The 14,048-nt window shown below is 46.8% G+C and overlaps 1 protein-coding gene across 2 annotated transcripts in view; it reads left to right on the forward strand.

Annotated features, from left to right (window-relative positions):
• NPEPPS (aminopeptidase puromycin sensitive) overlaps nt 1-14,048 on the forward strand; it is a 695,867-nt gene that overhangs the window by 565,116 nt on the left and 116,703 nt on the right. For both annotated transcript variants that reach the window (XM_069237501.1, XM_069237500.1), the window contains 2 exons: nt 12,132-12,274; nt 12,464-12,520. In XM_069237501.1, coding sequence (XP_069093602.1) covers nt 12,132-12,274; nt 12,464-12,520 — 200 coding nt within the window. The remainder of the gene's footprint in view (nt 1-12,131; nt 12,275-12,463; nt 12,521-14,048) is intronic.

Below are 14,048 nucleotides of genomic sequence, written 5' to 3' on the forward strand. Positions count from 1 at the left end.
TTGGGACAGGGAACCAGAGGTCTGCCCAGTCCAACCCTGCCCCCGCAGCACCCTCCAAACCCTCCTAGTCTGTCCCCTCACTCCAATCCAATTGGCTGCAGAATTCTCCATCACCTGGCCCACTGGGAATCCATCACTTCGGACAGGTGGGTTTTTACAGATAGTTTGAAACGGCTATTTCCATCCTTCGAATCTGCCCCACCAGCCATGCCTCCATCAATTAGCCAACTTCCGGAGGATCATTTGGCACTTCTCCACCAGTTAGTTGCGGCTCTCTTGGCCAAGGGAGCCGTAGAGAAGGTCCCTGTGCCAGAAGTAGGTTGTTTTTGTTGTTCCCGCTACTTTCTGGTTCTGAAAAAGGACAAGGGCTTACATGCTATCCTGGACCTTCAGGAGCTTAAGGACCTGAACTACTTTCTCGAGGAGAAATTCAAAATGCTCGCCCTGGTTCAGGTTCTGTCTGCCTTAGACCCAGGAGACTGGATGGTAGCGTTGGACTTGCAGGATGCCTATTTCCACATTACCCTCCTGCCTGCCCACAGCTGTTACCTGCAATTCGTGGTAGGTCACAAGCACTATCAGTTCACCGTGCTTGCCTTCGGCCTTACCAGTGCCCTTCAGGTGTTCACGAAAGTGATGGCGGTGGTTGCAGCTCATTTGCGCAGGTAAGGGGTCTCAGTCTTACCCTTCCTCAACGACTGGCTATTGAAGGTGGAGTCACCCCAGAACGTCATCTCCCACCTTCAGACTATGGCGAGCCTTCTGCACACGTTGGGGTTCACAGTCAATGTGCCACACCTTACTTCCTCTCGGATGCTCCATTTCATCGGAGCTGTTCTCGACACAGTGCAGTTTCGGGCTTATCCTCCCGAAAAGCGAGTCCAAGATATTCAGGCTATGATTCTGATCTTTCAGCCTCTGTTTTGGGTTTTGGTGAGACTGATTCCACGGCTGCTGGGCCTCATCCTCCTGCACCCGGCTAGTGACACATGCCAGATGGCATATGCGAGCTCTGCAGTGGGCTTTCAAGTTTCAGTGGGCGTAGCATCAGGGAAATCTCTCCGACATAGTCCAGATCTCAGAGGGGACTGCGAAAGACCTGCAGTGGTGGCTTTCGAATCTGTATTGGGTCCACAGTAGATCCCTCTCCCTTCCCCAGCCAGATCTATCCATAGTGACAGATGCAATGCTTCTGGGTTGGGTCAGCCACATGGGAGAGGAGGAGATCAAAGGTCTCTGGTCTTCGGTGGAGTCTGGGATCCATATCAATCTTCTGGAGCTCTGGGCAATCAGGCTTGCGTTAAAAGCATTTCTTCCCTCTCTCAAAGGGAAAGTAGTGCAGGTGTTCATGGAAAATACTACCGCCATGTGGTACTACAACAAAAAGGGCGGGGTAGGGTCCTGGACCCTTTGTCAGGCAGCACTACGCCTCTCGTCATGACTCGGCATTACCCTGGTGGTTCAACATATGGCGGGTTCTCTCAACACCAGAGCGGACAAACTCAGCTTTCGATGCACAGCCAATCACGAATTACTTCTACCTCCAGAGGTCTCTTTCAGCAGTGGGGAGAACCGTGGTTAGATCTGTTCACCTCTGCAGAGAATGCGCAATGTCAGCTGTTTTGCGCATTGGAGTTTCCAAGGCGGCGCTCGCTTCGAGGTGCTTTTTGTCTCGAGTGGAACGCCGGCCTCCTTTCCGCCTATACCACTTCTACCCAGAGTTCTCAGGAAGATCAGGAACGACTGGGCCCAAGTCATCTTGGTGGCTCCGGACTGGGCACGTAAAGTATGGTATCCAGAGCTATTGAGCATGTCCACCGATCCTCCACTAAAACTGCTGCTTCAGGCGGATCTTCTGTCGCAGCAATAAAGGACGGTTCTCCACCCAAGCCTGTCCAATCTCTGCCTCCATGCGTGGAGATTGAGTGGCAGCAGTTAACGACTTTTGATGTTTCACCCGAAGTCTGCGATGTTATCTTGGCAGCCAGGCGTCCCTCAACCAAAACGGTATACGCCTGTCATTGACATAAATTTGTGGCATGGTGTACCAACAAATCTGTTGATCCCCTCTCTGCTCCTCTATCTGAGGTTCTTTTGTTCATTCTTTCTTTGGCCCAGCAGGGCTCTGCTTTGGGCACCCTTAAAGGGTATTTAGCTGCTATTTCGGCCTTAGGCCACTTGATCAGCCCTCACTTTTTAAATCTATTGTGAATAGATTCCTTAAAGGTCTCACCCATTTATTTCCTCCACTCCATTTATCATGCCTCAGTGGGACCTCAGTCTTGTCCTTACCTAATGTGTACTCCGTTTGAGCCGATGCACAATTGCCCTTTAAAGCTCCTCACTTTCAAGACTGTCATTCTTGTTGCATCACCACTGCTCACAGAATGAGTGAGCTTCAAGCTCTCTCTCCCAAGCCTCCATTCTTGTCTGTGCACCCTGACAAAGTGGTGTTGCACACTAAGGCTTCCTTCCTTCCAAAAGTTGATATGCCTTTTCATGTAGGCCAGTCCATCACCTTGCCTACTTTTTATGCACCCCCACATCCTCCCCATGAGGAGGGGACACTCCACCGTCTAGACCCAAAAAGGGAATTGGCGTTCTAATCGTACAAAAGATTTCCAGGTGGACGATCAACTCATTGTCGAGTGTATGGGTGCGAAGAAAGGGAAGGCGGTGCAAAAACGTGCCATCTCTTGATGGGTACTTTTTTGCATCAATATGTGCTATGCTTTGGACAAGAAGCAACCCCCTGAGGGTTTACGCGCTCATTCCTCCAGAGCAGCTGCTGCTTCCACTGCATTAGCGTGCAGAGTTCCTGTCCTGGATATCTGCTAGGCAGTTGCGTGAGCATCCCTGCACACGTTTGCTTAACATTACTGCCTGGAAAGTCAAGTCCGTCAGGATGGCTACTTTGGTCACTCCGTCCTGCAGGGCTTTGTAGTATGATCTTGGGTTGCAGCCCTTCTCCAAAGATGGCATTGCTTGGGTATCTATTCTAATGTAAGGAATCTGAAACTAGAAGTCTCTATCAGATGTACAAGTTATTTGCCTTAGATTACGAAATATCTGGTAGAGACATATTCTAGTAACAGATTCCTTACCGAGCCACCCATCCTCCCTGCTTGCGAACTGACTTCTAGGTACAGGGATTCCCCCTTCAGGTCCTTAGCTCTGGCGCACCAACCTCAGTGTTCTTAGCAGCTCTGCGCATTGGCGTGGAAAATCATTAAAAGAAACTGACGTCACTGCACTGAGGCGGTGCGTGGCGACTACGATGCCAACAACGCCCACAGAGTCGACCAACGCCACCTATCGACATCTCCGGATCCAGTCTGATGCCTGGGGGGAAATTCTAAGGTAAGGAATCTGCAACTAGAAAATTTCTCTACCAAATATTTCATTACCGAAGGTAAGTAACTTGTTCGACAGTACTTAGAGACAGAGTCCAAATTATAATTGTGCAAAAAAAGAGGGAGAGACGAGAACTGGAGTCCTTAGAAACCCAATTACTCGAACTTGAGGAGAGTGTACATATGTGGGGGAACCCCAATATCCTTCCTAGAATTGCGGTTGTGCGCAAGGATTATCAGGCGTTCGCTCAAGGAGAAGCAAGGGCTTAGGCGCTGACCACACAACACCGCATTTAGGAGGCCGGGGATCTAGCGGGTAGACTCCTCGCATGGCTGAGTAGTAAAAAGAGGGAAGCCTGTTGGGTCTCTCAGATAAAGGGAGCAAACTGTGAAATCCACAACACTGATTAGGGGATTGCTCCAGAGTTCGCTCGATTTTACAAGGTCTTATATGGGCATAGTAAACTGATGGACCCTACTTGAATTAGGGATTACCAGCATACAATGCAACTCCCCTGCCTGCCTTTAGATGATAGGGACCTACTAGACAGGAACTTGGAACTGTCCAAAATTAGCCACAGGGAAGCTGAAACGAGGAAAAATGCCTGGGCCTAACGGGCTCCCCGTTGAACTCTTCAAAAGAAAAGTAGTTAGGTTGAGTCCTCACTTATTTGGCTTGTTTAATGAGGCAAGAGAAGCGGGTAGCCTACCCCAGGACCTAAGGTGCACACCAATAGTGATGATGTCAAAGGCGGAGAAACCTCCCACAGAGTGTAGCTCGTACTGACCAATATCCCTGTTGAATATTAAGCCAAAAAGTCTAGCTACAATACAAATTACACAATTAAAAAAGGCCATAACCCTCTTAATTTACCAGGACCAGTCAGGCTTTATGCCCAAGCGGTCCAACGAGACTGAATCTGCGAAGACTTCATAATTGGCTGGCCATGTTGCACCAGAGGAAGACACCACACATCGTTGTCTCATTATATGCGGAAAAAGCATTTGATATGGTTAGCTGACCATACATGATGTAGACGTTACAGAGATTTGTGTTTGGACCCCAATTTCGGGCATGGATAACCCTCTTGTACACTAATCCAGTAACGGCGGTGTGGGTTATCAGGGTCACATCCACTGAGTTTTGCATTGAAAGAGGGATTAGATAGGGCTGTCTCCTCTCACCCTTATTATTTGCCCTAGTGCTATAACGCTTGGCTTGCGTTGTCCGCTCCACAAAGACATTTCGGGCTTCCAAATTCACGAGGAAAGGGGAGAGGATGAACAAATATTATTGTACGTGGACAATGTTCTGCTGTACATAACCAGACCCAGGGAAACTTTAATGAATGCATTTGAAAATTTCGCTACATACCCCTTTTATAAGATTAATTGGTCCAAATCCAGTATATATTTAGCAGGAAGAATATACCTCTTGGACCTCCCTAGAAATCTAGAGAAAGAAGAGGAACAATTTAACTACTTAGAGGTCTACATGACTGCACATCAGGAACGGTCTCTTGACCTTAATGTGCGGATGGTCATGATGGGTGCCCAGCAGGAAACGGTCCAATGGGCGAGACTCCCATTGGTGTTGATCGGTAGAGCAGTGTTTTACAAGATGATTGACCCTGCCTAAACTATTAAATGCCTTACAGGATTCCTATGTTAGTGTGGCAGAGGATATCTTTGCTAGAATAGAGAGAGAGACCCACAAGCTCCTTTGGCATGTAAGACACCCACAATTACCCTAAAGACACTTCAGAGGAACTCTTACAATTGGGTGGGGGGAATCGCCCTTCTGGACGTACAGGACTACTACTGGGCAGCACACTTGGTAGTTATAAATGACTGGCAACATTTCCCGAGTGATCACCCCACATAGTGTCTGGACAGGAGCCAATTAAGTAATAGGGTTTTTGTTCATTTCCCGGGGTAAAGGGAGCCCGGGGCTGGTGCTGCCCACACAGCTGGTGATCAGGGCCTGGCAAAGAGCGAGTAAAAGAATAGGGTGGTATGAGAAGCTGACACATACTACACCCTTGTGGGTGGGTTCACAGTTGAACAAGATTAGGAAACTTAAGAACTTGGAGGCCTGGGACGCAATTTGAATCTTGAGGTTGGGTGACGATCGATAACAGTGACCTAAAGTTGTTCGACTCCTTGCAAAAAGAGTACCAAACGCCTCACTACCAACACTTTAAGTACCTGCAATTATCTCCTGTCTGGCACGCTGAGTGGCTGGATCTGACAGATCTTTCCGAGTATGCCCCATTAGAAGGGAGGTTATTGATGGGACTGACAACTGGAACAGAAAGCGTCTCTTGGACCTACAAAATTATCAACAGTGTTCTACTAGATGAACTGGGAGGCCCGAGAGGGAGATGTGAGTGAGACCTGGGAACTTTAGAAGGTAGGACTGGGAGGCGGCCCTGATGCACCCGCGGGAAGTAGCAATTAAATCCTGTCTCAGTCTAATACAGTTTAAGATCCTACACAGGATGAACCCTATATATGTCTGTGGAGAAAGTCACATATAAAGCGAGGGGGGTGCCTCTGAGGCAATGTGTCAGTACAATGAATGCTGGATAGTGGAAGTTGCTGGAGTGCTTAAAGTTACAGTGCGTATTGTATGCAGCTGATGCATTTTAACCCCTCGGGTGCCTGGTACAAGCTGGTCTCGTCCTTGGCCACGGTCGCCATATGCTGAGGACGAGACCAGCTCGTCCTGCATCTTGGCTCATGGGGAGAGCACTAGCGCTCCCCCCCCATGAGCCTCCCGCCCTCCCCACCCCCAGGGCGGGGATGGAAGGGGAATTGCTTCCCCATCCACCCCCATCCCCTCCCACACCGCACCAGTGACATCTGATGATGTCAGCACGCAAATCGCAAGCTGACCTCATCAGAGGTCACCTCCCATTATGCTAAGCATTTCTCTTCTGACCAGGAGGGTGGGGGCAGGCAGAGGCATAAAATAAAAGGAAAGGCCTTTCCTAAAGGCCTTTCATGTCTCTACAAGCATTTCTGCAGCTGGATCGTGATGTGATCGGGCTGCAGAAATGCCCACTAAACACTAGTGAGTTAAAAAAATATATATATATATATATATATTCATGAATATGGGGAGCGGCCCCTTGGGCAAGGGTCGCTCCCTAGGGGGTCAATTTTTTTAAGGCCTTTTCACCCTTTGGGGCAGATCGGCCTATTTTTATTAGACTAGTCTGCCCCCAAGGGTGGCAGAAACCACTAGGCACCAGGGATTTTTTTTGCTCCAATTTCACACAAGGGGAGCGACCCCTTAAGCAAGGGTCGTTCCCCTGGGGGCAAATTTGTTTTAGGCCATTTCTGCCCCCCTTGGGGGGCAGAAACCACTTAGGCACCAGGGATTGGTGTGAATGTATGTGTGTGTTTTGTTTGGGGGACAGTCCCTTGGGCAAGGGTTATTCCTCAAGGGGGCACATTACTGTTGGCCATATCTGCCCCCAAGAGACCAGGGAAGATTATTATTATTTTTTTTTCAAAAAAGAGGGTAGGGGTATGGCTATACCCCCACCCCAAATAAATGGGGCCAAAGTTGTTCTGCCCACCGGTGGGCAGATGGGGCAATTACCCCCCAATCCACTCCCTTGGGGGGGGAGGGGGCAGAAAGCTTGCTAGATGGCTGGGAATTTAAAAAAATAAAGAAATAGTGGGGTGGCTACCAACCAGTATGGGCATCGTTATACCCCCACGCCGACTGAAGGGGGCAACAGTCTTTCAGCTCTCCCTCCGCACACTAAAACATCTTATCCCATGGCAAGCAAGAGGTCATTTGATTATTTTGGGTTTTGGTTTTACATTTGGACCATGAGAGCTTGTCTAACTCTCAAAATCTTCCCACTTAGAATGGTGAGGGCTGCACTTTTTGGACTTTGGGATGCTGCCATGTAGAAAAATCCACAAGACCTAGACACATCTGAAAACTAAACATCTGGGTGAGTCCAGAGTGGTGTGCTTCACATGCACCCGCACCATTTTCTTACCCACAATGCCCTGCAAGTCTCCAACTTTGCTGGAAATCACTCATTTTCCCCACATTTTTGTAATGGAACCTTCCAGAATCTGCAGGAATCCACAAAATCCCTACCACCCAGCATTGTCACATCTAAAATGATAAAAATTCTGCCCCACTTGTCAGCCTACATTTTTTTTTTTTTTCCACACTGCCCTTTCGGACCCGCTTTGGTTCCCCCCTCAGTTTCGACACTTTTGGCTCTTCCCTGTCACAGGCACTTGGCCCACCTAGACAAGTGAGGTATCATTTTTACCTGAGGGGAACGTTGGATGGTAGCAAATTCGTCCCGGTGCGGTGATCCCACACAGAAATGTGGGAAATATTTGATTTGTTTTAGCTAAATTTGAGGTTTGCTGAGGATTCGCGGTAAGAAAACACTGTGGGATCCACGCAAGTCATACCTCCCTGGACTCCCCTCAGGTGTCTAGTTTTCAGAAATGTTTGGGTTTGATAGGTTTCCCTATATGGCTGCTGAGCCCAGGACGATAAGAGCAAGTCCCCTCCCCACACCCACCCCAAAAAAACAGGTAGTTTTGTATTTGATAATTTTGATGTGTCGACATAGTGTTTTGGGGCATTTCCTTTTGTGGGCACTAGGCTTACTGACACAAGTGAGGTACCATTTTTATAGGGAGACTTAGGGGAACGCTGAGTGGAAGGAAATTTGTGGCTCCTTTTAGATTCCACGACTTTCCGTCACCGAAATGTCAGGGAAAAGTTTTTTTTTTTTTTTTTTTTGTTTTTTTTTAGCCAAATTCTGAGATTTGCAAAGGATTCTGGGTAACAGAACCTGGTGAGAGCCCCACAAGTCACCACATCTTGGATCCCCTAAGTTTCTAGTTTTAAAAAATGCACAGGTTTGGTAGGTTTCCCTAGATGCCGGTTGAGCTAGAGATCAAAATCCACAGCTAGGCACTTTCCAAAAAAACACGTCAGTTTTCAATGTAAAAATGGGTTGTGTCCATGTTGCGTTTCCTGTTGCTGGCATTAAGCCTACAGACGCAAGTGAGGTGCCATTTTTATCGGGAGACTTGGAGGAACACAGAATAGCAGAACAAGTGTTATTCCCCCTTGTCTTTCTCTACATTTTCTCCTTCCAAATGTAAGACAGTTTGTAAAAAATAAAAAAAAAGACATCTATTTGAGAAATGCCCTGTAATTCACATGCTAGTATGGGCACCCCGGAATTCAGAGATGTGCAAATAACCACTGCTTCTCAACACCCTATCTTGTGCCCATTTTGGAAATGCAAAGGCTTCCTTGATACCTATATTTCACTCTTTATATTCCACCAAATGAATTGCTGTGTACCAGGTATACAATAAAAACCCATTGCAAGGTGCATCTTCTTTATTGGCTCTGGGTACCTAGGGTTCTTGATGAACCTAGAAGCCCAGTGTTTCCCTGCAACCAGAAGAGTCCAGCACACATAACGGTATATTACTTTTGAAAATCTGACATCTCAGGAAAAAGTTAGAGAGTAAGACGTGGAGAAAAATTGTTTGTTTTTCTTTTTTCACCTCAGTTTAATTTTATTTTTTTTAAATAGTACAAATGGGGTATGTCCCAATAAAATGCCAAAATTGTGTTGAAAAATTTGGTTTTCTGATTCAGGTCTGCCTGTTCCTGAAAGCTGGGAATATCGTGATTTTAGTTGATGTCCTTTTCAGGGGGAAAAAACACAAGCCTTCTTATGCAGCCCTTTTTCCCCATTTAAAAAAAAGTTGCTTTTTTGGCTAATTTTTTGACTTCCAGGGGAACCCACAAACTCTGGTTACCTCTAGAAGCCCTAGGATGTTGGGGGGAAAAGGCGCAAATTTGGCGTGGGTAGCTTATGTGGACAAAAGGTTATAAGGGCCTAAGCGCGAACTGCCCCAAATAGCAAAAAAAAAAAAGGCCTGGTAGCAAAGGGGTTAAAAGCCATCAGACACCTTTCCCTGCATTATCTCTGCAGTTAAAGAAAGTTTTTGCCTAGCCTTTCATTATATGATAAAATTTTTTATCAAATGGCACTGTGGTTTGGTAGCTTTATATATATTCTTGTAGTTTTTCTGCAGATAAAAATGCAGTTAAAACTTACCTTTCACAGAATTATGAAGGTGTCATCAGACTGTGTATCATTGAGGTGGAAAAATATATATAGAGAAGTGCTCCGGGGGTACCCTGCACGTAGGCGAACTATACTACATTCATTGCTTTAGTGAGAATACATCAGCTAAGAAATTTCCCATCCTCACAGAAAATTCAAATGGAGATTAAGTGACAACAGCTAAATGCTTTTGTCTTACTGACAAAGGTGGTCAATGTCAGCGTTGTGGCCAGACGCCCTTTCACTGAGTTCACCTATGCTTGGCGCTGGGACAAATTTGTAACTTGGTGTCGTCCCGGAAACACCCTTCCCTTACAAGCTAAACTTCCTGTAGAAGCCTGGAAAGCCTTGTAGTGGGCAAAGTGTAGAGATACTTTTGTGGCTTTTCTGCTCGTATATTTCCTTCCAGCAGTTTGGTATGCCACAGTGGGACCTGAACTTGGTCTTGGCGATTCTCATTTGCATGTACTTCAAGCCGATGCATAGGCTGCTTGAGGCATTTGACATTTAAAACTGTCTTTTCTCATTGGCATCATGTCAGCACACTGCATGAGTTAAGTGCAAGTGCTTTCAGTGCCACTGCTGTACACCACCTTTTTTCAGGACAAATTGATACCGAGGACCTGGGCATCCTTCCAACTTGAGATCGTGACTCCCTTCCACGTTGGCCAACTGTTTACTGTGCCAATGTTTGTGCCCAGCATCACCCCTTGAAAGAGGAGGAGAGACTCCAATCGCCTAGACCTGAGTTTTTACTTCAACTGCACAAAGGACTACTAAGTGGGGTTTTCTCTGCAAGGAAGGACATGAGGGTCCTACCAGCCTGTCTCCAGACTCAAAGAACCTTCACAGCGACGCATCCAGCGTGATCAGCGACCTCGGAGGACTCAGAGAACTGACCTGCACCTAAAGGATCAATAAACTCCAGAGGACAGTGGTCCTGTCCAAAACTACAACCAAGAAACCATCTTTAAAGAAGAGTCTAGTCTCACTCCAGAAGCATGAGTCTTCACACTCTGCACCCGACGCCCCTGGCCCGTGTCCAGAGAAACCAACACTGCAGAGACGACTTCCAGGCGACTCCAGCGACGTAGACACCCTGAGTCGACCTCCCTGCACCCCCACAGCGACGCCTGCAGAGAGGATCCAGAGGCTCCCCCTGACCGCGACTGCCTGGTAACAAAGGAACCCAATGCCTGGACAAAACACTACACCCGCAGCCCCCAGGACTGAGAGGAACCAACCACTGGTGCAGGAGTGACCAGCAGACGGCCGTCATCCTAGCCCAGATGGTGGCTGGCCCGAGATGCTCCCCTGTGCCCTGCTTGCATCGCCAGAGTGAACCCCGGGTCCCTCCATGTGATTTCAGTACAAAACCCGACACCTTGTTCACACACTGCACCTGGCAGCCCCTGTGCTGCTGAGGGTGTATTTTTTGTGCCTTCCCCTTCCCCCCACCCCCCGCCCCCCCAAAGACTGGAACCAGAGCACCCGTGTTCTCCTTAGGCCCCTATGTTATTTAGGCCCTACTTTGACCTCTGCACCTGACTGGCCCTGTGATGCTGGGTGTTTGGGGTTGACTTGAACCCCCCCCCCCCCCCACCGGTGGGCTACCTATGCCCAGGAGACTGAACGTGTAAGTGCTTTACTTACCTGAGAAGCTAACCAATACTTACCTCCCCCAGGAACTGTTCATTTTTGCACTGTGTCCACTTTTAAAATAGCTTATTGACATTTTTGACAAATCTGTGTACATTACTGTTTTAACTCAAAGTTCCATACTTACCTGTGTGAAGTACCTTACAATTTATGTGCTTTCCTAAATTCTGAACCTTGTGGTTCTAAAATAAATGAAGAACATAATATTTTTCTATATAAAAACCTATTGGTCTTTGAGTGTGTGTTCATGTACAATAAATGCTTAACACTACCCTCTGATAAGCCTACTGCTCGACCACACTACCACAAAATAGAGAATTAGTATTATCTAATGTTTCCACCATCAACCTCTAAGAGAACCCTTGGACTCTGTGCACACTATCTCTCGCTTTGAGATAGTATATACGGAGCCAACATCCTTCAAAAGGAAATTGTCATTTGAAGGCAAAGCATTTGCTGTGTTGTATATAAATGTAACTCTGGCTAAATGGTGGGAGCCTAGCTCCAGTGGTGCAGTGCTTAATTTGATCCAGTGGTTGCAGGTAGGGCCTACCTGCGCTTAATTTCGGGCTCCTGCACTTTCCTCATCGTATTCTGTTCCAGAGCAAGAGTGAGAAAAACAAAAAAGAGAGAGGAAGGGTGGTAAGAAAGGAAAAACTGTGACAAAAGGAGGAAGCATGGATGAAAAAAGTGGTGGTGGGTGTCAGAAGCATGATGGAAAAATAAAGACTATACCCCCATGGCATTTGATACCCCCATCCTTGAGCAGGACTGAGCGCGGGCCTCTGAACAAAGTTGTGGTCCAGCCACTTATTGTACAAAACACTGCAGTGGTGTCCTGTGCCCTGTAAATTTTACAGAAAGTACTGAATTACTACCAGCTCCTTTATTCATACAATGAGTAATTTTTACTTTTTAATTGGGAAAGTGACCTATCTTCAACACTGTGTGTATTCTTTATTTTCATTAACTGTAGGACACCTGGATGCGCTACTGAGAGGTCTAGTGCTAGGTAAGCTGGGAAAAGCAGGACACAAACCAACAATCGAAGAGGCACGTCGCCGTTTTAAGGACCATGTAGATGGAAAGCAAGTTCTTCCTGCTGACCTCAGGAGTGCGGTGGGTGTCTAATTAAGTTTTGTAATAAATGATCTCTGTATGTGTATGTAAATGCTGGGGTATCACCTGTTGCAGGATTCATGACTTCTGGAGTATATTCTACATTGAGACCTTGCATTTCCTCAAATGTATCTCACTTGATAGAGTGCATTTATGTAGCACTTAAGCTTTTTTTCTTAATTTTTGTAGGTATATGTGACTGTGTTGAAGCATGGAGATAGTGCCACTCTAGACATTATGCTGAAGGTAAACATCTCTGTCTTGTTAATTTCCAGCAGTTCGTATTGACTGCTGTTCTAAATGGAAGATATGTGTCAAGTTCCGTTTGGTGATTATTCTGTAGTAGGGGATGGCTGTCTTCTGTCCAACTGGGATGTTTTAGCTCTTTATAACTGTGTTTGTGAAGTTTTCTATTTCAGTGTGAGGTATGTTTGTGTGGTGGGGAAGGGGTTGTTCTCTGTATCACTCACTATTATTGATACTTCTAATTGCACATTCCTCGCCCTGCAAGTAACACAGGTGCCAGACCCGAAACGTGCAATAGTTCCTGCAGACAATCAGATGGCTCGATCAGACTTCATCGTAGCTCCGTCCCACCTCCGGGCATAACAAAACTGGCACCTCCTTTTGTTATGTCATGTTCATTTTTATAGCATCTTATCACCCATAGGGGTATCCTGATGCTTTTGCAGTTATGTGAGGCTAGTTTTAAGGGGAATTACTCAGAGCCAGCTTTTTTGCAGAGTTCAGGAAGAGAAGAGGAGTCTCTAATGGCGTGTGGGAGGTCAGCCCATGCTTTTGAAGCGATGTATGAGAGTTCCACCTCCTCACCTGTTTTTGTGTATGTGTGGGATGTGTGCTACTGAGAGTCTGGCTGAACAGATGTGTCTGGGGGGGTTGGTGGAAATGATAAAGCTTTTACATAGAAGTTACAAAGGGCCATATAGTGACAATCAAATTTTCTTTGGGGTTCTCTGGAGCAAAGAAAGGAAAGGTTTTGCAGAAGAGGACCTTGTGGAGGCGAGTAGTCTTCGGGCATTAAAATATGAAATGCAGTTGCCAAGAAGGCAACCACCAGGGTCTCCGTCACTACCACTGTGTTAGTGTTAGGGGTGCCTGTCTTAGCCACTTGCCAGGCTGTGGCATGGTTGTTGGTGCATAGGTTCACAAAGCAGTATTGCCTTGACAACCATGTCCAGTGAGAAGGACACTTTGCTTGTTCGGTTCTGCAAGATGTGTTGGTCTGAGTCCTCTCCACAGACCCTCCACCGTTTAGAGGTACTGGTTTGCCATCTATGGTGAGGAGTCTGCAGGGAGAAGTCTTCATTAGAAGAGCTTGTTACTTACCATCAGTAACACTTTCTTGTGAATTCCTTATCTAACCACAGATTGTCACTGCCCTCCTATCTCCCTGTTCACTGGCCAAGCCTTTTTAAACATCTAAAAAAGTTCCAAATCTGATAGAGAGTTCTAGCTGCAGATTCCTTACCTTAGAATTATCCCAGGTGTCTGACTGGATCTGGAAGATTTTTCATGAGCAGTACCCCTTCCGTGCGAATAGGGGGCGTTAATTGGCTGTGCGTGCATCATTTGCATCGGAAGTGACATCAACGGCACCTATGTAGGCGCCACTTGGGCACGCTGATGTCAGTTCTTTTCTTTCCACACCAGCAGTGCAGATCCAGGAAGAGCTACATTTTCAGTTGTTGTTTTTTACCGTACTTTTTCAACATTTTAGGGAGGCTTTTTGGAGGTCATGGAGGTTTTTCTACTG

The sequence above is a fragment of the Pleurodeles waltl genome, chromosome 6 (genome assembly GCF_031143425.1).
Source record: "Pleurodeles waltl isolate 20211129_DDA chromosome 6, aPleWal1.hap1.20221129, whole genome shotgun sequence".
NCBI classification, from domain to species: domain Eukaryota; kingdom Metazoa; phylum Chordata; class Amphibia; order Caudata; family Salamandridae; genus Pleurodeles; species Pleurodeles waltl.